Source organism: Adiantum capillus-veneris, chromosome 2 (genome assembly GCF_014529385.1).
Source record: "Adiantum capillus-veneris isolate H3 chromosome 2, ASM1452938v2, whole genome shotgun sequence".
Lineage (NCBI taxonomy): Eukaryota > Viridiplantae > Streptophyta > Polypodiopsida > Polypodiales > Pteridaceae > Adiantum > Adiantum capillus-veneris.
The window spans coordinates 112,772,646-112,798,170 of record NC_140932.1 but is presented as its reverse complement, the minus strand read 5'-3'; the positions used below and the strand labels follow the sequence as shown (position 1 = coordinate 112,798,170).

Here is a 25,525-nt window from a genome sequence, read left to right as displayed (position 1 = left end):
AAGAGACTCTTGTACAAGCCATCCTTCGGCCATGCTACCCTCGGGGCGAGCCCTTTGACGAAAAAAACCCTTTAATAAATCTCTCCAAGAAGAACATCCACCTGCTATGGACCACCCCAGCAACTGCAACTTCATCGACCACATGTACAAGTACATGCATTTGGATGGTAAGAATGTTTGTTGGAAAGTACTTCTCCACCATGCACACTGCTTCAATAGCATTGAAGCGTGCTGCATTGATGTTTTCTTCTCTTATCTCTTTTGAACTGATCCAACGTACCAACATAATTTTGTAGGCTGTTCTTCTAATGTCATCTATCAAACAACCCTTTATGGCAATTGGTAAGATGAACTGTAAAAATTTGTGCCAATTGTGGGACTTAAGATCACTGAGATTGTCATCTCTCGTAAAAGCCGTTTTCAAACATCGCATGCACCCTGTGGGAGTCTTGAATGAAGATATAGTCTTCTTCACTTGTTACTCTTCTGTGCAACTCAGAACCCATGGACCTTTTGGTATAGACCACTTTCCATTGGGTTTAAGTCGAGGCCACATCTCTCGCATTCGACCCACAACCTGTAGGTCATCTCTTTGGGCCTTGCTCTCCCTTTTTCCAGTGATGGTCTTCCAGATGATCTCTCCCACATTCTTGAACATGTGCAGTGGGTCAAGCAAATGATTAATTAGCAGGTCACTCCAGTACGGGAGATCATGGAAAATAGAAAGTCTTTTCATTCCAGGTGGCATCCAATCTCCCCTCTCCAGCCACATGTTTTTCCAATCGCTTGCTTTCAGTGGATGCATGTCATGTTTGCATATGTTTGGTCCACATAGCTCATGTCCTTCAGGCAAAAATCTACCATGCTCCTTGTAAACTGTCTTGCTCAAATGCTCAGAGCAGCGGAAGCCAAGTCGAGGACCACATTTCGAACATGCATGATTGTCCGAGTAACTCAAACTTGAAACATCACATATTAATATTTAAAAGCGTTGACATAGCCATGAATCACATGTGTGTGACGGTTTTAAAGACACTATCTGAGCACTCACTGAACCCTGGCCAATCGTGCATGGTCCACATGAGAATTCCTTGCACATGTACATTCCGTCATCCGATTGGTTGGGATATATCAACCACATCAATTCCTGTCCACAAGATTTGGAGCTCTTCTATAAGTGGTGCCATATAGATGTCCATGTTCTTTGCTTTGTACTTTTTCTGGGACGATCAATGACAACAACAGATGGCCCTTCTTCATAGCGAGCCATGGTGGAAGATTATAATTAACCAGACAAATAGGCCATGTGCTCCATGACGAGCTGCGTATTCCAAATGGGTTTACTCCATCCATTGCCAAACCAAAGTGGATACATCGAGGCTCGTTCTTAAATGTAGGCCAGCTTTTCTCTACGTGCTTTCACGCACGAGAGTCATCAAAGTACCCACATAACATCATCAATTGATCTAGTATTTGAGTGCCATGTCATCAAAGCGGTTATGGACTTGCACATGAACATGCTCTTTATTCTTGGAATGAGAGGAAAGTGTCGAGGACCTTTGCGAGGATAAATTTTCCTTGTGTGTCCTCCCTGTACCTGTTTGATCCACAATTGGGACACTGTTCCAGGTTTGCATACTCATTGCAAAAATGTATACAATCATTAGGACATGCATGCATTTTCTGATAATCCAAGCCCAAATTAATAAGAAGCTTTTTAGCGGCTAGACGGATAGGGGGCATGTGATTCCCTTCTGGCAAGATTTTCTCATTCAACAACCTAACATTACATGAACAAGTTATCCCTTTGATCACTTTATATGAACTTTAATTTGTACTTTACCATGCTTAGAATAAATATATTTACCTGAAAAGCTCTGTGACTGAGGCGTGAGACCAACCGTAGACAGACTGCAAATTAAGCATTGCCAATTCGGTACGGAGAAGTGAGATTTTTGCACCAGTGTAGAGCGGCATGCGTGCAAGACTTTACATCATCTCGCCCTCCTCATCGTTGCTATCATGCCATCGATATGAACGGGATGGTTGAGATTGGTCCACAGTACTGCGTTCAATGTTGTCGCTTTCTATGTTGGAATCCAAGTCAAAGAACGCGTACAACATCTGCTCCATCTCTACTTCTTGAAATGCGGCTTCAGGTATTGGTTTGGAGGACTCAGTCGATTGCTGCTCGTTTGAAAATCGTTTTCTCTGGGATGAAGTTTGAGCAATATTTACTTGCGGACTTTGACCTTCAATCTCTACACCATGAGATCAATCACGCAGGTCTTGTACTTGCTCTATCAAAAAGAGACCATGATTCCGTATGTGTTGGTCGTAATTTTTTTGTTTTCGAAAGATCTGATGCTTGCAATGCGCACAAGGACACGCTAGAATGGAGGAAGAAGGAAACCCACACAACACGTTGTAGACTTGCCTCTTTATAGCTCAATAGATACCCAGCACGCCAAACCACACAAACTTACACTTAATACAGCCCAATTTACAAATTCCAATTGTATAGACTCGCTCTTGGACACCACCGATGACACACACTCACAATCAATCACTTTTTTTTCCTCATACACCTCAACAATGACATTCAATCACATAGATACTTATGCCTTAAACATGTTTTAGCTCATACCTGCCATATCTCTCATATCCTCTCACATACTCTATCCCGCTCTTTCTTGGCACGCACACACATGTAACTTGGGGGCGACACATGCACACAACCCAAGTAAAGGCACAAAATCGAGCCGAGAATAGAGAAGATGACGGAGAACCTTTAGGCTATGAGCCTCTTCAATTCAAGTCAAAAGTATGATAGCCCTATACAATGATATCACCCTCACAAAAAACCATGGACAATCTGTAGATGACGGCCTTTTGCTTGCTTCGGCCTGATCACGACCTGTCCCTTCCAGAAGACGCCCTCCTAACCTTTTTTTCCTTTGCCGCCTTTTGTCTTCCACTCTCTTGTAATACCCCTTCTTCTTTTGCTTTCATCTGCTTATGGGACCCTTCTCTTCTACGTGTTGCCTTTCTTCCTCGTGCTCAGAATCGGACCCTTGCTTTATGCAGCAAAGAAACTGTTGTCGGGCGCCCTTATCATCCCGTTCATGATGGCCAGCTCTCTAGCGTTCTTTCTTCCCTGCAAATGGCACTCCTGGCAGCCTTTCTTCTTTGCGTCCCTCTGCAGTCCTCGGGGAGTCCCTCCTTCCAAGCTAGTGCTCTTGGCCCTCAATGTATTACTCTGCAATCGTTCAACTTGCCCTGCTTAAGACCACCCCCACCAGCTCACGGCCACCACGGTTTCTTGGAGCTAACGCCCTTTGATCTCGTGTAGATCTTGTGTATCTCGCTATCAAACCATCGCCCCTTTCTCTTATCAACCCTTTCTCTGAATGCAGCGGCACCAAAATCTGCAGGCTTCAGACCTCGGGCATCCCCTCGATAGAGCAGCCAACCAACCTGCCTAGTGCAGTGTTGTTATCTCCCCTCCTTCTACAGGTGGTGGCTCCCCTGAAACACCCTCTCTGTAGCACTCTTGTAGGCCTGAGCCCGCCCTCTGTGATGCTCTTCAATTGTTTAGCTTGGAAGGCCCCCTCCTTTGATGGCCTCCCTTGGCTCCGCTATCGTGTCCTTCTCCTCCCGTTGCAACCCTCCCAATCACCCCATGTAACTGGCAGTCATAGCCCCTACTTGCCGGCAGCCCCTCGGCTTTCCTCGTCCAGCTCTCCCAGTGTGCTAGCATGCTTTCCTTATGCAGTCCAGCGCTTCCTGTAGACATCTGTCTCGCATGCCCTTGGTGGTCCTCTTTGCCATGTAGCTCACCGTCTCACCCTCCTTCCCTGGGCGACAAAAAGCTCCTCCACCTGGTGACGCCATCTGGACCTGCAGCTTCAAAACTGTTTGGTTTTTTTTTTTTAAAGCATGGCGATATTTTTAAATTGCCTTACACAGCCTGCTGTTCCCACCCAAGGTCGACTGCAACCAAAAGCTCCGCAAAATTGGTATAACTCAAGGTCGTGGTCACCGAGTCCGAATACTCCCAGCTTCAAGTAGCCCCGGCCGCCCCTTTGGAGTCGCACTTCACTTGCTCTGTCACTCGCCAATAGTGGCGGCCACTCCAAGTGTTGTCCACCCCGAACTTGACGTAGTCACGACAAATAGCCTCGTTCAACCTTTGACCATGCAATAATCCTCCAAAAAGAACCCCGTGGCCAAATAATTGAACCATAGAGTAGCCAGAGAGAAAATTCCCTGCAACTGCGGGCATTTCAATTATTAGAGATTAAAAACCAATGCCTGACCTACTAATTGCCACATCTGGCATACACATCATGGAAAAACTTCCCGTAGTCGGCATCTGGTACCGACTCCCCCACTTCGTCTTGTATTTGCATGATGCCATATGAATGTAGGAACCATTAACTTGTGCCGATATAACTCAGCTGTATCAACGCCATCCTATCGTGCATTCTTTATCTAGCAATGTTGCAACAAATAATTAAAACACTCTAGTTGTTATAACTACACACTACTAAGTACATGAGAAGCTTTAACAACCTCACATTCTCTAGCCAGGCTCGATCCCCTCACACCTCGGTCTAGAGGTGTACGGAGATTAGGACCACATGGTAATTATCTTGTCTTTATTGATCAATGGCTATATATTAAAGTTCTTGAAGTTTGTGTGCACTTTTGAAGTCCGATTGCATTTTTTCAACTATTTTCTACTAGCTCTAACAACCTCACATTCTCTAGCCAGTTTCAATCCCCGCACACCTCTGTCTAGAGGTGCACAGAGATTAGGACCACAGGGTAATAATATCGTCTTTATTGGTCAATGACTATATATTAAGGTTCTGTCTGTGTGTACTTTTGAAGTCTGATTGCGTTTTTTCTACTATTAATTTGACACTAGCTCTAACCTAACCTATAATCTAACATAACCTATAACATAACCCTAACCTAACTTAATGTAACCTAACTTATAACCTATAATCTAACCTAACCGAAGCCCGTTTGCGTTTTTAAAAGTACACGAGTCATCTTCGAACTCCAATTGCATCTTTTTTCTACTATTAATTTGACGATAGCTCTAACCTAACATAACGTAAAACCTATATCTAACTTAACTTAATGTAACCTAACTTATAACATCTACCTAACCTAACCGAAGTCCGTACTTTGCGTTTTTAGAAGTACACGAGTAATCTTCGAAGTCTGATTGCGTTTTTACTACTATTAATTTGACGCTAGCTCTAACCTAACCTATAATCGTTATGCCTAACCTATAATATAACCTAACGTAAAACCTATATCTAACCTAACTTAATGTAACCTATCTTATAACATCTACCTAGCCTATAACCTAACCTAAACGAAGTCCATTTGCGTTTTTAGAAGTACACGAGTCATCTTCGAAGTCCGATTGCCTTTTTAGAAGTACACGAGTCATATTCGAAGTCCTTTTGTATTTTCTCGACTATTATGGCGTCGATAGCTATAACCTAACCTATAATCTCACCTAACATATAACTTAAACCTAACATAACCTAACCTAACATAAAAACAACACAATGGTGAGGCCTTTAGCAAAATGACAAGCCATGCAGCTTGCCAACAATGCATATGCGATGTGGGCAAGCTCTATGGCTTGCCAATTTGGTAAACGGCTCACCATTGTGTTGTTTTTAAAGTTGCAAAGCAATTTTATGGCTTGAAAACCGCTCAGAGACATATAGACAACACAATGGCGAGCCGTTGGAAATATGGCAAGCCATAGAGCTTTTCCACAATGCATACACCTTGTGGGCAAGCTTTATGGCTTGCCGTATTGCCAAACGGATCGCTATTGTGTTGTTTTTAGGGGCATGAGGTAATTTTAGCGCTTGAAAATCGCTCGCAAACATAGAGACAACACTATGGCAAGCCGTTGGGCAATACGGCAAGCAATAAAGCTTTCCCACAATGCATATGCATTGTAAGCAAGATCTATGGCTTGCGGTATTGCCAAACAGCTCGCCATGGTGCTATTTTAGAACTTGAAATCGACTCGCGGACATATAAACAACACAGTGGCGAGCCGTTGGCAATACGGAAAGCCATAGAGCTTGCCCACAATGCACATGTGTTGTGGGTAAGCTTTATGGCTTGCCGTATCGACGAACGGATTGCCATTGTGTTGTTTTTAATATGCGTTGTGGGTAAGCTCTATAGCTTGCCGTATTGTCGAACGTAGCTTAACCTAACTTAACCTAATGTAGCTATACCTAACCTAACGTAATTAAACCTAGCGTAGATTAACTTAACCTAACCTAACATATAGGATAACGTAACCTAACTTAACGTAGCTTAACCTAACCTAACCTAATATAACTTAACCTAACGTAGCTTAACTTATATTAATCTCACCTAACGTATAACCTTACATAACAACGTAGCTTAACTTAACGTAACCTAACTTAGTCTAACTTAACTTATAACCTAAACTTAACTTAAAACATAAACCCCATCAACTACATAATTTAAAAAACGACATAATTCAATAAAAATTTTCTTCAAAACAAGATTTTTTCATAAACTTAAACAAGTTTTTTCCATAATTTAAAATGAAATTTCACATCCTCATTTCTTTTAAAGCATTCAAAGTTTAAATCATGAAATTTTCTTTTCTTAATATACAAAGTAATTCAAATAAACTTAATATGCATTTAAAGGTTTGAGCACTCACATTCGTCCTATTTGAGCAATGAAAGTTGCTGTAAAAGTCCTCGAACATACAAAAATGCACACACAAACACAAGGTTAAACCCTAAACCCTGAACCTACAAGGAAACATGAAAACAATCTTACCTTAGTGTTATGCGCTAACCCACAAGCAAGATTAGCACCTTTGACGGCGTGTATCACAGCAGATCTGTGAGAGATGGTGAAGAGGAGACCTTGGGATGTGGTGCAAGAATTAGGAGAAATGCGCTGAGAAAGCCCACGATTTCAATTTTTGCAGGTACCGACGGTACAGCTATCAGTACAGCCAACGAAACAGTCATCGAAAGGGGCATCGGAATGCGCATTCACGCTACCGTCGAAAGACATTCCGGAAGAGGCATTGGAAATTTGAAAATGAAATTTAAAAAAAAAACTTAGCTCCCTCCATAAATACACACACATATACTGACGCACGCCAGTGACACCGGTAATGTGGCACCGGAATTCAAGTGACCTCTTACAGTGCATGATGCGTTTCCATTATGATCACAAGTCGTTTGTATTGTTCTTTCCACTAATGATATACTTATTATTCCATGATGCCATGATGATTAGAAGTCATTCATATTAATTGTTCATTTTATTGGTATGGTTATTATTCCATGGAGTTTCTCCATGATGCCATGATGTGTTTTAGTGATAATTAGAAGTTATTCATATTGATCGCTCATTTTATTGATATAGTTATTCCTCCATGGAGTTGTTTTTTGATGCCATGATGTGTTTCCATGGTGATTAGAACTTGTTTGTACTATTCCTTCATTACTAACATGATTATTGCTTTATATAAGAGTTATTTCATGATGCTATTATATGTTTTCATGATCATTAAAAGTTATTTCTATTGATCGTTTTTCATTCAGATGATTATTCTTCCATGTAGTTGTTCCATGACATCAAGATGTGTTTCCATGATGATAACAAGCTGTTCGTACTGATCGATTGTCACTAAGATGATTATTCTTTTATAGCGTTGTTTCATGATTCCATGATATATTTTATGAATATAAGTCATTCATACTGATTGTTCATTATTGATATGATTATTATTTCATGGAGATGCTTCATGATATATTTTCATGGTGATTACAAATCGTTTCTCATTGAGATGGGTATTTTTCCATGGAGCTATTCCATGATGTCATGGTACGTTTTCATGGTGATTATAATGATATAACTATTGTTGTAGTGCAGGCACACATGATAACCATTATGGACAAGGACAATGACACCTTGAAGACACTAAGATGGAGATGTCATAAACTGCTTGTACCCAACAAATTTATAGATAAGAAAATGATTGACATTTTGCTTATACTTCCATCAGGGCCACAATCAGAGGTGAAGAAGATTGTGGAGGTACCCTTGATGTCAATACCAAGCCTAAAGTTGAGCAAGAAAATTGGTGTGCAGAGAAGAGGAAAAACTAAAAGAGAAAGAAAAAAGTAATAGCTACTTTTGAAGAAGAGATCAAAATCTACAACACAGTAACGCATGAAATTGACGGGAGGAACAATGAAATTTTATCATCAATGATAGCTAGATGCACACTACAAGAGTTTGCCTAAATATCAACATCAGTGGTGGGCATCGGTATATGTGTAGGTAAATCTGGAGGAAGAACCAATTTTTTTAAAAAATCAAAATTTGAATTTTGATGCCAATTTGAGCATACATTTTGATGCGTATTTAGATCTCGGGGGGGGGGGGGGGGGGTCACTTAATAGTTATGTGACAATCATATGTGTGCACCAGAAGGGGTTATTAATTTTTGTTTTTTCTCACATTTTCACATGCATAAGGGTACCATAAAATGTAATGGGGAAAGAAATTTATAGATTGAAAAGGAAAAAGGTGTTTTTTTAATTCAAAAAATCACAAATGAGGAGTTTAAAAAGTAGTCCTTGAACACACGTGATATACAAAATTTATACTTAGTTTTTTTATCATCAATGATAGCTAGATGCACACTACAAGAGTTTGCCTAAATATCAACATCAGTGGTGGGCATCGGTATATGTGTAGGTAAATCTGGAGGAAGAACCAATTTTTTTTTAAAATCAAAATTTGAATTTTGATGCCAATTTGAGCATACATTTTGATGCGTATTTAGATCTCGGGGGGGGGGGGGGGGGGGGGGGGGGGGGGGGGGGGGGGGGGGGGGGTCACTTAATAATTATGTGACGATCATATGTGTGCACCAGAAGGGGTTATTAATTTTTATTTTTCTCACATTTTCACATGCATAAGGGTACCATAAAATGTAATGGGGAAAGAAATTTATAGATTGAAAAGGAAAAAGGTGTTTTTTTAATTACAAAAATCACAAATGAGGAGTTTAAAAAATAGTCCTTGAACACACATGATATACAAAATTTATACTTAGATGCCCCCCCCCCCCCCCCCCCCCCCCCCCCCCCCCCCCCCCCCCCCCCCCCCGAGGTTTAGATGCCTATTTCGACGCGTGCTTAGATGTTGATTTCTACGCCTCTATTGATGCCTGCACCGACAAGACCTGAAAAAACAAAACCATGCGAGTTCCTCCTACGTGTTTTGATCTCCTCCACTTCTCTCCTCCTTCTTACTTGTTGGCAGATCTAGTGTTGTAGGGCTTGTCGAACTCAATATCTCCACTCATACACTCCCCCCATCAATAAGGTAAGGTTCTTTTCAAGATTCGTAGTACATTTTTCTATGTGTGTGTGTGAGTAACATAGTGTGTGTATGTGTGTGTTTGTAGAGTTGGCGACATTTCTTCAAGTGCTTCTTGCTCAAATAGGATGCATGTGAGTGCTCTATCATTCTCTTCTCTTGCAAACACACACACACACACACATGCATGCAAATAAAAAAAAATGTACTCTAGCTTGTCAACAATCTAAATACACTATGTACGCACACACACACACACACATTTTCAAACAAAGAGATAATTGAAATAAAATATTAATTTTTTTATTTTATAGTTTTATTAATTAATAACTATCATTCACAAAGAAAGATAATGAAATTTGATCATTTAAAACAGTGCTATTTTGATTTACGTCATTTTATAATTACTTTTGCTATTTTTATGCGAATTAATTTGAAAATTAATAAATTATGTTTTTTGTAAATTTTGACATGTCGTTGGTGTTGTAAGTGTTAATTAGAATGTTTTTAGTTAAGTTTTAGTATTAGGTCCTAATTACCTTTGATTAACTTCATGTGTTTTGCAAATTGGCTTTGTTATGTCGATCGCTTAGGAAAAATCGACGTTGTTATGTCAATCGAACGTAGTTGGCCGCTTTGGGCTAGCCACTTAATGAGGTCTAGCAGCTTAGGTATTCAATCACTTAGCCACTTAGGGCTAGCCTCTTAGGACTAGTCAATATTTATGTCGCTGAAGGCTAGACGCTTAGGGCTAGTCTCTTAGTGTTAGCCACCTCTGGCTAGCCACGTAGGGCTAGCCGCTTGGGTATTTAGTCGCTTAGCCGTGCCCCTTAGGCCTACCCTCTTTGTTTAGCCTCACACTTGTAGTGGACACTAGAGCATGTGTCACTGCTATGCAATATTCAATCTACCTAAAACTATCAGAATCAATAATTGAAACAAACCAAATTGAACTCAAAAAGGCCAACAAGAAAACCATGGTTAATTTGGGCACAAGCCAATGTCTCGATTAACATTGATGGAAACCAATGCCCACATCGGTTCCACATTATGGCTGACACAGATCTTAACGAGCACATCATTTTGGGATTTTCTTGCATGTGAGCTTACAAAGCTATTCCAGATTCAAAGGATGACGCACTTCATTATCCTAGATATGTGGCCGTCTAATACCATAGGAACTCTTGATGTGCTCATGACAGTTGCATTCAGTCATTCATCATGATTCAAATTTCATGATTCTTATCTTTTTGAGGTTCATTCTGGAGCTGTCATTGCTCCTAGTTCATCATCATCTCATTCTCAATCCTGCTTTTAGTTCACAAATAGCAAGTTCTTCCATAAAACATTAGTTTCATACATATATCAAAGTCATCTTCAAAAAACCCTATTTCGTAGAAACACCATCCTTGGATACAATAAATCCCAAGTAGTCCACTTTGTCAATGAAAAGGTTGCATTTCCTACACTTAGCATAAAGTTGATTCTGACGGAGAAGTTCAAGTACTTGTCGCACATGTTGTTCATATTCTTCTGTATTCTTTGAGTAAACCCGAATATCATCAAAGAAGACAAGAGCAAAAATCATCAAGATGTCCTCTAAACACATTGGTCATAAGATGATTAAAAGCCACACAAGCATTCATAAGTCAAAAAGGGTGACAGTAAACTGATAATGTCAAAATCAAGTGTTGAAGCCTATTTTAGTGTATCTTTCTCTTTGATTTAGATTTGATAATAGTCATATACACCTAAAAAAAATAGTGTTGTTGAGAGAAAAAATAGGTCACTCACAAAAATGGCTCGATGTATGGTCAAAAGTCAAGCTTTGCCGCATTTTTTTTGGCGTGCATTGCTCGAGGGTGGAAAAATGTCAAAATGTGGTGGAGTCATCACGGTCTAAGGCTGGCTAGTAGGGTTTTTAGTAGGATTTGACGGCTCAAGAAGAGGAGCCCCAAGCAAAAATCTGTGGCTAGAGATCAAAGCAAGAGGAAAAAGAAGAATTTTTAGGAATTTTTATGAGGTTATGGGGGATTTTTGGGGTCGAATCGACTACGTGTTGCCACATGGTAGTAGATTAAACCAGCATGGGGTGCTCGGGTGCAAGAGTGCAGGCTATAAGAGCTGAAGTGCACCCTTCAATATGTCAAGTGCAATAAGGAGAGAGAGGTCCTTGCCTTGTGGGCTATGACATAGGCGTTGCATGAGGCCGCGCTTTGGCGTGTTGGTGGAGCCTCTGTCATAGTGGGTGGTCATGGCCGATGGCTGTCAATGTTTGTATGATGATGTGGGAGTCACTGGGGAATTGTCTCGCGGCCCCTACGGGCGCCAATATTTTAATGATAGGGGTGGACCCCACTAGCACTAGCGCCAGTGAAGGGGGCCCCTCTCGTGCGGTGTCAAGTCAGAGAGAGAGAGAGAGACATCAAGCCCTAGCAAAGAGGTCTCCCCACGGCAATGCAGAGGCAAGTGAGAGAGAGAAAGAAAAGTGTCAACAAGTATTGGTTTTCATGCAAAATTTCCAAGAGAGAATGGCCAAGTGTACGAGTGTGCATGACTTGCTAAAAAAAGCCTATGGGGCTCTATAAAACAACTTTTTTTGCCCATTTTGGGGTCTTTTGCCTGACCAATGAGGGTCATTTTTTGGTAAATCAAGTCCGTTATGTTGTTCCAATGAAGCCTAGAATTATACATGGTTGATCTGTTAATGGTGAAGCAATTATTACCGCTTTCTTGGTGTCAACTTTCCCTTCTCTTCTCTGCTTGTGTGCATGTACTAATTTCCAGACGTGTGTTGGTAGGTGTGCCCCTCCCAAGGTCTATTGTGCAAAAAGAGGTAGAGAGAGGCTATGTGCATGTGGAAGGCTACAAATTGAGCCCAACAGAGTGATTTGAGCTTGTTTGGTGTGTTGCAATGCATGTGTGCATATAGTCGGAGTGCAAGTGGTGGTTTTTCTAATAATTGTTGAGTTTTAAGGGTGAACTCTAGTGGATTGGGGAACTATGTATAATTTTGCTATAGTGAGGTATTTTGTTATGTTCAAGTGTGTTTCCCTTTCCCCTCTTCAATGAGATCAAAATATCCTCTAGGTGAAAGTCATGCTTATATATGCCCTTCAAATGAGGGGTAGGAGAGTGTTGTGCCCGGTGGATTAAGTAAACCTTTATGTGGTTTGTCCTCTATCAAAAAAGTGTTGCCAACATCAAATGGGACATGTATTTCAAAAGAAGATTTGTAATAAAGGTATACATCTATTTTTATGGGGTGGTAGTGACCATCGATGACAACACACTGCGTTTGTTAATACATAAAACTAAACTTCCAATCCTCAATTTTGGCTATGTTGCAAACTATGACTATGAGGGGGTTGAGTTTATTTTGCTGCATAGAAGACCATATCGCAATGAAAAAATCTTGGAAGAAGAAATTGCAAAAAATCCTTGGTGCCTAGCCATACAATGACTTGATGAGTGCCTATCCAAACCATATAATGACTGCATATCCAAAAGTTTTGTAGGTTTAGTGTTCCTATATTTGAACCATACAGATCTTGAAACAACAACAACCCGTTGATGTTCAAAATAATTAGCCTCTGTAAATATTTTGTAAAACAAATAAGTAGTTACAAAGGAGGATGACTTTCATATTCTTTTACATCGGTTCTTATCAGAACAATCATGTCAATGTCCTACAAAGGTCAATACTGGTTTTGACTAGAGTGTAGGTTGTCCAATCCAGTGTCGACATCCTTGATCTTTTTCTCCTCTATCCCTTGTGATTTTGCTATTCAAGACTCTTGTGTTTCCATTGTAGATTGGTCCATAGCAGATGAATTAGCTTCTATTGTGGTATGGTTTGTTTGAGGCTCAGGCATTGTTGACTATTCATGATGTCTAGGCTCTACCAATGGAATGGTGGAGGGCTATGATTGAGGATTGGGAGTTTCTTTCTCAGTCCCTCCCTCTACATTATCTTATTTCTTTTGAACCCCTCTATCTGCAAATGGAGTTTCAATATAAATTTCTTTCTCAACCCCTCCATGTGCATGATCTGGCTCCTCGGCGCTCATATTTCCCTTCTCCTCATCATGCATCTCTTCCCTCTCAACCACTCCCTCCGCATGATTACTCTTCTCCTCAGTCCTTCCTTGTGATTGGTCTATCACCTCCTCTTCCTCTTGTCCCTTCTCAATTGATATGAAAAAAATTGAGGACTCACGGAGGTCTGTTTTCTTGTGTACCTCACTAGTTATCTCTGCAATATGGTCATCCAACAAGGTGTCTTCTACATCCATACTTACATGATGTGAAATAGAAAGCAGATGCTTGAAAAGAGTGGCAAGGTGATGGAGCAAAAGACACTGTGCGCACTCTCACACACCCAGACAACTCTATACTACACAAAGAATTTGCTTAAATTCCAACCCACACACACCACCACTCAAGAGCTCAATATAAACACTACCAACAAGCTCGATTCAAACTCCAAACGCCTCGACCTACAAGCCCTTGTCTGCCCGTAGACACTACAAGGGGAGTCAAGTTCATCAATACTTGAAATCACACTTGATGGTGACCAAAATATATAAGAAAAACCATCAAAAAGTAAAAAACACCAGCCATAAATGGCCTCTCTCAAACCATTGCAAGGCCTTCACCAGACTCCACTCTATTGGACTCTTTGGAGTAGCGCCAACCCTAATGGCACCCATACAGGGTCACATAGTCTTGCAGAAAGCCGCACCTTCTTCCCTCAATTCCTCGCACACACACATCCATGGAAACCTCAGAACTTTCATAGACTCTCCCAAGTGCAAAATTGAAGAGAGAAAGCTCTCATTCACTCCTCCACACACTCGAAAATAGGATGAGAACGCAACTGTACTGCATAGACCACCTGTAGGAACCCTACTTCCTCCCACACATAGAGATGAAAGTTCTATCTTGTAGCCCAAAATTTATTCCTCAGCCTCAACACTCACGGCACCGTCAATGATGTGGCAAATTGAAGCCCTTTCACACCATTTTTGGTCATTTTTTGACCTTTTTTAACCCAATTTTGGCCAGTTTTGACCCTCGATGGGCATTTTTTGCGGGAAAAACCCCAAATGGACTCCAAAATTCATCAAATTTCTCATGCTTGATCCTTGATACCCAAATCACTTTTCCACATACCCACATTCCATTTTTTACCACTTCTAGGGTGGTGCACGCATCACCGCAGATCAAGCATCGTAAATAGACAGTTACTGCATGTCCCAAACTTCTCTAGTGGGATGAGAGTACCCACACTTGTTTCTTACATTACTTACATTCTAGAAAGTTCAAACACATTCTCTAGAACCAAAAGAAGTCACCTAGAACCATAATTAAGGCGTCGACACCCTGTTCATGCACGTATGTATGCTCGACTACCGACACGCAAGCATGAATATTTACAATGTGCACACGTTGCCCCATTTTTAAAACTTGAAACCACTTTGTAAATCTCCCAAATGCATGTATTTACATTATTTTATACATATGATCATGCATATACTCACTAGTTTGTACAGACAAAAAGTGCTTTATCATCATTGCCCAACCCCAAGTTGAGCATTTATGCTCAACACTCGCATCAAATAGTGACATAAAACTGCAAAAGTGACCTTAAACTTCCTCCAGGATCATAGGGAAACTCATCAAGCTTCATAGCACCACCTGTGTACCCAAGAATTGCACTCACACCAAATAGGAAAGCATTTATCTTCGTGCATGAATGCCATCGTCCACCTGGATCCCATGCATGATATGAATCTTCTCCAAGGTTGGCACATGCCATGTTGTACCATACTTTGTTCCAATTAGCCAAAGCCACAAATACCTCAAAATGCAGCTCATAACTAGAGCCCATTTGATTGACAGCAATAAATCCCACATTATATTCCTGATGCATTGATTGCTCTTCATTCCATGTGCCCACCATCGAAGCAAAAAGCGCCGAAGGGCTACTGCTAGATCTCGGACTCTTTGTCCTAGTCAGCAAAGAGAACTACCCCCAGGTCAGCACTAGCCATCCTCCATGTCAACGCCAAAGGTGAGGGAGTTTTACCTACGATCCACTTTTACAATAGGCCCTAGCCTCTTCTCTCTCTATCTAGGCTTTTGCTCTCTCTCTTCAAAATTAATGCTAATTACTGGCTTTAGAAGCCTCCAAGCTATGCATTTAAAATGACATAGGCTCCAACAGTTAGCCTTCATTTAAACAACTTCACATTGGACTTTGCTTTAAAGAAAATTGTCCTCACACTCAAGCGTACAAATTTCCCCTCCACACAATACTTTTCCAAAAAAAATATGTCCACACAATGCTTTCCCAAAAATTCAACTGCTACACAGAAAATACACACACACACAAAATGAATTTTCCCTCAATGCTTAACCATGGATTAAGTTATTAGTAATGAAACTCTGACTCTCTCTCTCTCTCTCTCTCTCTCTCACACACACACACACACACACACACACACACACACACACACACACAATGTGTCCCTTCTCTATGAGCTTTCTCATATATCCCCACAATGCTTTCCTTATAGCTTATGTTGATGTTATGGAAGACACACACACACAAACACACATACAATGGATCTCTTCGTTGTACTTTGTTTGATGCTTATTGATGGTGCTATATAGGTAGCTCCCATTTTCATGCTACACCATGCATATTCAAATTCCTAGCCTTGGTATTTTTAATTGACATTCACTTGAGTGGTTTCACATACGCAACGATCAATCTAAATAGAAGATTGTCCATGAAGCACGAACTCCATGGTTGCGTGTGAGCGACTTTGTTGTCAGGGAGGCCAAATCCACCAATTATCTGATGACCTTCAAGACGTACACACACCATTGACGTACTCTTTCACAACTCAAGCTCATCACAAGTGAGACTTGGATTGAGAGAAAAGTGTGAGTTTAGTTTCTATCTCTTATCTTTTAATCCTAGTTCGGTTGCGAGTTTGGTGTGCAATTTTAGGTTTTGGTGTGCATATGGCCCAAAAGACTGATTGGAGACAACACCACACTATCCAAGTATGCTTAAAGGACAAGACCGCATTGGAGATTCATCAAACTCGGTGCCCGTTAGTACAAGGAAGAGGCGTGCCTCGCTCACTAAAGGCTTTCTCTTGAAAGGTTTTCAATGCCACTTTAGCATTAAGCGTTTGGCTAAGGAGCAAGATGTAGGTGTGATTTCTTACATCAATCCCTATCACACCAATAAGTTGGATGAGTTATGTCATGGTTCTTCTCATCCAAATGCATCTTTGAAGTTATCCCCTTGGATTTCATTACACAAAAAGATATGGGTATGTATGCTTTATCGTAGTTTTTCTCCCCAACAAGTCATGGAAAAGCATATACAAGCACTACACACCACCCAAAGGAAGAGGATACTAAGTACAAATTGGTGAGGGATGACTTCTTGTTCATACATGATATAATGAATATAGGGAGCAAGCTCTCTATTGACCAATATCAAATGCATGATAATGATGCTGAAAATGTGTGACTTTGGTGCAATGAAAATACGCTCAGCATATTCATATACCAATCACGAGATACAATGCACATGTGGACTTTATGCTAGGAATCCAAACTCCATGGTAAAGAGATATTTTCTACAAGTACGGGAATGAAAACCTTCTTGCATTGGATGCAACCTTCGGAACAAATAAGTACAAGGTGGGTAATTAATATTGGCATTTTCATCTTATGCTTGATCAAATTCACTTGTGTACTTTGTTGTTGCATTATCATGACAAGCACTCTTGTGTTGTAGTTTTATCTCTACACGATAGTAGTATTTTATTGTCATCGCAATGGTGTTCCCATTGCATGGATCTTGAATTCCTCGGGCACATTTCAAACGACTTGTACATGGCTCACAAGCTTTAGAAACCATATGTTGGATCACTTTAAGTCTTGGAAACCTGGAGCAATCATGGTTGACAATGCTGAAACAGAAATAGGGGCTTTACCTTTTAGATGACATGTAATGTGAGCAACCATAATTGCCCTTTAATCTCACATATGCTTATATGTTTTGCAGGAATGTATTCCATGTACCTATTTTGTTATGTTTATGGCATGTCAAGATGTGTTGGCTAAAGCATCTCATCAAGAAGGTGAAGGATTGGCCAATGAGGGCAGATATGTTTCGCACATTGGGCATGATTATGAATATGTATGGCCAGCCTACCTCATCAGAAGATTCCACAAAGGAGGATGCAAAGATTTTGTTGGAGTCCTTCTACTCAAAGTACAACAAAGAGGAGGAGTTCATCTTGTATTTCAAAACATATTGGGAGTCAAAGATAGGTACCTACACAATTAACTTCCTCTCTTACTCTCATTGTATTTCTCTTACAAGATTTGGCATGTTTTGGCACATAGGCATGTGGATACGTGAAACCCGCAATTTTCCACATGCAGGACAAGACACGAATGGCGCTATTGAGGCCTACCACGTCCATCTCAAGTACAAGTTTCTAGGCTCATCAAAGAGGTTAATGGCCCGTAGAGTTGATTGGATTCTACACAAGCTTACTACAACATGCCTACCATTTTATTGGTTCATGCAGCAAGTGAAAGATAATGGCTTCAAGCGCAACAATGCAATAGAGAATGCCATTGAGAACTCCTACCAACGAGCATTGGGAATTCCTGATGGATATGTAAGGCATATGGATTCTTCTTTAGGTGTTGCATTGGTGCAAAGTATTACCACATAGGGGCATTTCCACACAGTGTTCAATGCCATTTGTGATTGGGCATGTTGTACTTGTCGGTGGGCTGAACAAGGAAATGTTTGAAAGCACCAAATCAAGGTAATGCTTATGAAAGGCGATTCCCATTCATCATTGATAGCACAATGCTTACTTATGTATAGTTCTTCGAACATGTCCTCAACGCCTAGAGGAAACCGGCCCACACTTACAGGGACAAATAGTGATCATGAGGCATCAAGCCCTACCATGGATTGCAATGTCTTGGAAGGGGAGCCCTGCTTGGTTGAGTCATCGACACATGCGACAAGCATTCAACCACTTCAACACATTTTTGAGGAGTTGATCGGCCCAGTGGGTGAGGACAAGGTGCTTATAAAGGAGGCATGTGAAGGACTAAAGCAGACCCTAGGTCATCTGAACCTACTGAAGGCACGCAAAGAGATGGATCGGGAAGCAAGTGCCGGATTCATCTCCATGGAGGATATTTCGGAAACTCACTCAAGCGTGCTCAGCCATTCATTGAGAGAAAGGGTGGAAGAAAGCACCAATAACCCACTATCCAACCATTCACAAAGCCGCTAAAGCAATCCAAAGTCTCCATGCAATTAAAGTTGGATGCAAAAGCCAAGAAACACAACACCAATGTAGAGTCATGTTGAGGTCTTTGTAGCTGAACTCACCTTGTATGTTTCTATTCAAGTTTTCAAATTACTTCATTTGTGGCAAGACTCTCCAATGTAGAGTCATGTTGAGGTCTTTGTAGCTGAACTCACCTTGTATGTTTCTATTCAAGTTTTCAAATTACTTCATTTGTGGCAAGACTCTCCAACATTTTGTGTATCTAAAAAATAGAGAGAGAGAGAGAGAGAGAGAGAGAGAGAGAGAGAGAGAGAGAGAGAGAGAGAGAGAGAGAGAGAAGTTTCCAACATTTTCATTGTTATGTAGCTAAGTTTGTGTATGTGACTTATCAAGAGAGATACACAATGTATATGAAAGAGAGGGGGGGGGGGGGGGGGGGGGGGGGGGGGGGGGGGGGGGGGGGGTGTGATATTGTAGCATGGTTATGGTCTTCATCAATTGCAATATATAGTTTTGGTAGCAAGGTTAGCTTCATTTACAAATGAATGTGTTTTTCAAGTCATTACAAAAAGTATAGGCACAAAAATATATATATATATCTCTCTCTCTCTCTCACCATCAATCCACACACACATACAAACACAATGTGCTAATTGAAAAGAGCGAGTAAGCATGACTAAAACTAATTTGAAAATTGATTTTAAAACCATACATTAAAGAGGAAAGTTACAATGTTGTTGAATTTGAAAGAAGAAAAACAAGGTTGTTGGACAAAAAAGAGACTTTAACACACACTTTAGTGTCCTTTTTTCACGAATTTAAATAAAATGGTACATGAAATCTAAAACACATCTCAAGAAATGGTTTAGCAAACTTATACAATGTTATTCAAAGTACTCATAGAAATTATAATCCCTCACTTTTGATCATAAACTCAATAGCAACTACATTCATGAAAAGAACCTACGCAAAACAACATTCAATGTTTCATTAAAACTCGTACTCTAGCCTAAGAAAAAAATGAGCAGTGTGCATGCAATAATCCGTGGTAACTATTTATATATGTGTTTGATATTTTTGCAATTTTCATGTGAGAAAAAAATTCTTTGTGGCTAGAATTAAATATAGAAAGTCCTGTGGGTCAAATATGCAATGTTCACAAATTCAATTAACAATCACAAAAAACATTTAGTTCATCTAAATTTACAATGCCTTATGATGCATATATACTAGATCTATGACTCCATACATAAGGTGATAATTTCTAATGCTTATGCAAGCCACATTTGGTGATTTATGGCATATCCAAAAACTGCGCATGTTGTAATTATGATTTTTAACTTATGAAAGATAAGCCTTAAAATAAAGTCTACTTTTGGATTTTTCCCTTCATCTCACTTATTTGTATACAAATACCTCATATGGACATAGGTGGGAGATTTATATACACACTTTCATTAGTTTTTCATAGCAATGTTGTTTTTGCAAAAAATTACGCACTACAAATTTTTAAAATGAGCTTAAAATACAAGATGCCTATGAGTTTGAACCCTATAAAAATGCTTAGTTGATGGGTATTCACCTAAAGATACATTATACACCTTAGGTTTTGTCCCATAACCTCATTATATTGATGAAAGAGGCCTTGAAAGACCAAAAGTTTTCTCTTTGTCAGCATTTTCAAGATTTTGGTCTTTTGATTATAACAAAAATTTAGTCCCATAACTAGGTTATGAAGCTCAATTTCTTGTTAAAATAAGTTTTTTCGTATCCATACACCTTGAAATCTATGCAAAATCTTATTTTGATGAGAAGTTATATTCAATTTATGAAAATTTTGTTAAAACTGCACTAAATTTCTATGATTTTTTCATCTTAAAACTTATCATTATAATCTTAATTTGGTATTAATTTTGGCAAAAGTAAAATTTGGCTATGTTCTTCACCTCATAGATGACCTAAGATATGAACGTGACCTATGAATTATTTTCCTAGATTCACCAAATAATTATGACAAGTTGCTAGACAAACAGGACACTTTAGTGTCTCAGGACATTTGAGTGTCCGATTACATAACTAGTGTTAAGCTACATTGGAAGGTATCCCTTGGAGTCTACCAAATCTCCTTTGAGGCACCATAATGTTAAAATTTTGTGTTGCCTCTTGGTGTTGTGGCGTCCCGTAGTTCACCCACTTCTTGGTTGTACCTCACCTCGCCACGTTGTCGTGCCTCTCGGCTCCCATGACAAGAAACTGAGAAAATGAATGCCAATCAGGTGTATTTGAATCCTACATGATCATTCAGCAGTTATAAGGGCTTGCTAACAAGCCAATTTTTAAGCTAAAAGTGTGCCAGATGTGGCTCTAAGGGCCAAAAGATAATCGATGATCAGAATGCAGTGGAAGGATTCCATTTAATTGCGGAGCTAGAACATAGGAGCCGAATAAAAGAAATTCAGGCGGTTCAAGGCCCGAATTGGCAGGACTTCAAGAAGGCGCTTCAGGAGAAATACTTCCTTGAGGATTTGCAAAGGGTAACTAGACAGAGCTTTATGAAGTGGGTGCAGAAGAAGAACCAAAATCTATCTATAAAAGAATTATTACAGGAATTTGAGAAGAAATTCGAGCAACTGTCCTCGACAGAGCAACGTTCAATGAAGGATAGAAGGTTGAACTGTTCATTCAGGCTGCTGATCCACAACTTCAGAAGAGTCTAGTGCAGCTGCTGGAGGACTCAACAGAAGAATCGGGCTTAACATCCGACTGGAAGATAGTCATTGAAGCAGTAAACATGATCGTGAAACGACAGATGAGAGTCGATAAGCTGATCGTGTCTGATATCATGGATGTTGTGGAAGAGGAACCTAAAGAGAAAACAACCTCGGCAATACCCAGAGTGGAGGAGCCAGTTCTTGACGAATTGGTGAAAGGTATTCAAGAATTAAATTTGAATTTTAAAGCTATAAAATTTGAAGGGCTAGCTGCAAAGGGGTCTACTTCTAATCCTAGACAGTAGCCTCCACGCAAAGGTTGGGATCAATGCATGTGGTGTAATAGTGAAGACCACAAGTATGTTAAAGAATGTGATGAATTTGATGAAGCTTACAAAAGGAACGTGGTTTTCTGGAAGGACAAAAGGATTCACCTTAGGGCAACAGGTGAGATGCTCCACCTGAACTTCGGTAGGGGCGGCATGAAAAAGATAGTTGAAGAGATTCAGCATAATGTTGCTCTTGTAGAAGTAGCTACAGATGGGCTGAAAGTCTGCGGGCAGGGTGATGATGATGGTGCAGGTACCAAGGGTCAATTGTGGCCTTATGCTTTGAAGACAGCAGAAGCAGGGCAGGTGACTTATGGAAAGCTGTAGCAAGTAGGGAATTCAATTTGAGAAACCACAGGGTGGACTAATCCAGTGGATTCCCTCTCAGTGTATGTGTTCATTGGGAAGTCTCAAGCTAATGAACGCATACATTGAGAAGTCTCAAGCTAATGAGGCTATGGTTCATTGGGAAGTCTCAAGCTAATGAGGCTATGGTGGAGGAAAAGCGGAAAAGAGATGAAGAAGTTCCTCCGACATCAAAAAGGACAACGAGATTCAACAACAAACAAGAAGAAGGTCCTACTCCTAAAGTGGTGATGGAGGAGGCACCCAAGGACAAAAAGCAAGGTAAACCCAGGAGACCCTCATATAAGCTTAAGTCTGACTTTGAATTAGCTACAGATTTAAAGAAATTTTTTGAAGAACGCATTCTGAATAGCAAAGTGGAGCTCACATTGGGTGATATTTTGGGCATTGCCAAATGCGAGTTTCACGAGGAGATTATTGATATTATCAAAATAAAGCGGAAGATACCAAGTGAACAAGAGTTGGAGTCAGTTAAGAGCCATGTGGTTCACCACATTGAAGCAATTTTGGATGAGTATGAAGAGTATTTGGCAGATCTTGAAGAAGAAGAAGAGTCGAGGTCTGTGGTGGTGTCAAATCCAACTGTACCAGAGGTAAGACATGTTCATTTCAATGAAGATGAAGACAATGAAAGTATACCAAGGAGTCACTTTTCAAGGATTCATTAGGCAAGAGCAACAATCGAAACTTTTGTGAAGCTTGGCGACATTGAAGAACCGGTCTTAGCACTCATAGATAATGGATCGGAGATAAATTTGATGGCTAAAATCTTGCACAAAAAAGGGAAATGGCCTATTGATGTGGACCATGGTTGGCGGATTCGAGCTGCCAATATGCTTCCAGTCGACCTCTATGGTGCATGTGCCAATGTTAAGGTAACTGTAGGGGATGTCTGTGATGAGCAAAATTTCTTTATACAGGAATATTACTCTTATCCATTAATTTTGGGGCAACCCTACATTATGGCTGTGCAAATGGAAACCAAGGTGTTGGATGATGGCTAAACCTATACCAGGGTTCGAAGCCGAGATGATAAGAAAGCAGTTCACTTCTTGACTGTATGTGTTGACCATGCCAGGAACAAGGATAGTCTACGTGATCATCTAATACCAAAGATACGCAAGGAGTTTAGAGAACACAGTTTGCAGAGGATTTTCTTGGAGTGCCATTATAAAGCGGGACTATGGTGGGACACGTGAGGAGAAGTTCTTGCAAAGAGAAGCTTTCTCTTGAGGGTTTTTGGGGTTAACATCTGAAGGTTCAGTATCTTTCAGAAAATTTAATGATTTGCCAAAATGGGAAAAACAGTATGTTTCAGGTGTCCAAAGTGAGTTGCAGGGATGTGATGTCTTGAATCAGATGATATGATTTAACGAATCTTTGAAGAGGTATCGTATGTAGATACTATGTTAGAGCTTGAGGAGATCAGGCAACACGGGTTACAAAGCGGAACTGAAGTGGTTAAGGTCCATTCCATGGACATCTATGATGAGTTAGGTATATATGAAGTACTTATGCATATTGAGGATGATTCAGGTGAAGCAGTTGAAGCATAGGTAGAGACAAAATACAAGACTGTTGGAAAGAAAGTGAGGCCAGTGGCTACACTGCTACTAGAAGGAAGTGATGGGATGATCAAGGAGGCTTCTTGATAGCCTATACTCAGGAATCCAAATAACATAGGGCATAAATTTACTAAGGAGACATTGCAACAGCTGTAGGTTGGAGAAGATGGTTTCCTCAATGAAGAGGAAATCAAGTGTTTTCAAGGTATGCTCGAAAAACATGGTAAAGATTTTGTTGTTGAGCCAAGTGAGATTGGGTGTGTGGATCCTAGTGTTGTTTCACCTATGGTTATTTTCATTGTTCCTCACATGCCATGGAGCTTACATCCTATTCCAGTTCCTAAAGCTCACTTACCGAAGCTTATCAATTGGCTTAATGGAAAGATTCAAATGGGAATTTTGGAGCCATCATGTGCACCGTATTCTAACCGATGGTTTAGTGTTCCAAAGAAAAACGGTACACTAAGATTCATTCAATATATGCAACCGGTTAACAAGGTAATAATCCGCAATGTGGGTACTGGCCCAATTGTGGATGAATTTGTTGAGGCCTTTGCAGGTACATTTATTTACTCCATGGGTGATCTTTATTCAGGATATGATCAATTCCGATTAGCTTTGGAGAGCAAGGATCTTACTACAATGCGTACTCCTCTTGGTTTGGTAAGGATGTGCACTCTGTGCACTCTGCCCCACAGGGTGCTACTAATTCAGTGCTCATATGATGAACGACATGAATAAGGTATTAAGGGATTTTATCTCACATGTTACTATGCCTTTCATTGATGATATACCAATAAAGGGCTGTGAAGAAGGCTCAAAAGATGAAACAAAAGACCAGAGGGGGTGCCGACAGTTTGTTGCTCAACATATTGCTGACTGTGATGCTATTTTGTTGAGGCTTGAAGAAGTTAACGTAACACTTTCAGGTCAAAACTCAACTTTTGGTACTAAAGAGGTCTCTATTGTGGGACATATGTGTAGTTCAAAAGGTAGAAGGCCAAGTCCAGCAAAAGTGGAAGCTATCCAAAAGATGAAGGAAACATGCTCTTCGGTTATTGAAGCTCGTTGATTCTTGGGTGCGTGCGTGTTCTATCGTATTTGGCTGCCACACTTTGCTCATGTTGCAGAGGTGTTGTACCAATTGCTACGGAAAGGTAAAAGGTTTGTTTGGGAAGAATTTCACACACAAGCTATCAGGAAATTAAAGAAGATGCTTCTTGAGGCACCGACCTTGAGGAAAGTCGACTATAAATGCAAAAGGCCAGTTATTTTAACTGTTGACACTAGTCCAACAGGTATTGGCTGGGCTATAGGTCAAGATGATGCTGAAGGACACAAGTATGCAGTGAGATTCGGAGCCAAGGTGCTCAATGCTCGTCAACGAGGTTATCCACAGGTTAAGAGGGAACTTTGGGGCATTGCTACTGCTCTAAGGACTGATAAAGAATACTTTATTGGAGCTTCTGTTCTGGTAGAGACAGATTGCTTGCCACTAATAGGGATGATTGCAAACTGCTCTACTCTGAACACTACCATGCTACGATGGATAGCCTATATTAAGTCTCTTAACCCTGAATTTTGTGATATTGCAGGTAGAGATAATCTTGTTGTTACAGATATTCTATCAAGAGAGGTTTGAAGATGAAGAAGAGATGCTGACCACGAGTGATGATGTTGGCTTGAAGTTCTACATGTCCTCTTATCTACATGCCAATTGTGGAAATATTTCTCATGTTTTTGAAGTATTTTTCTGAAGAGTTTTA

General features: G+C 40.3%; 1 protein-coding gene and 1 pseudogene across 1 annotated transcript; both read left to right on the top strand.

The window, feature by feature from the left end:
• The first annotated feature begins 1,976 nt into the window (after nucleotides 1-1,976).
• On the top strand, nucleotides 1,977-3,720 carry LOC147463405 (uncharacterized). The gene has a single exon (XM_086528774.1). The coding sequence runs from the start codon at nucleotides 2,882-2,884 to the stop codon at nucleotides 3,350-3,352; it is 471 nt and encodes a 156-aa protein (XP_086384900.1). The 5' UTR covers nucleotides 1,977-2,881; the 3' UTR covers nucleotides 3,353-3,720.
• Nucleotides 3,721-16,514: 12,794 nt separating this feature from the next.
• LOC147463404 (uncharacterized) lies at nucleotides 16,515-18,868 on the top strand (annotated as a pseudogene).
• The last annotated feature ends 6,657 nt before the right edge of the window (nucleotides 18,869-25,525 follow it).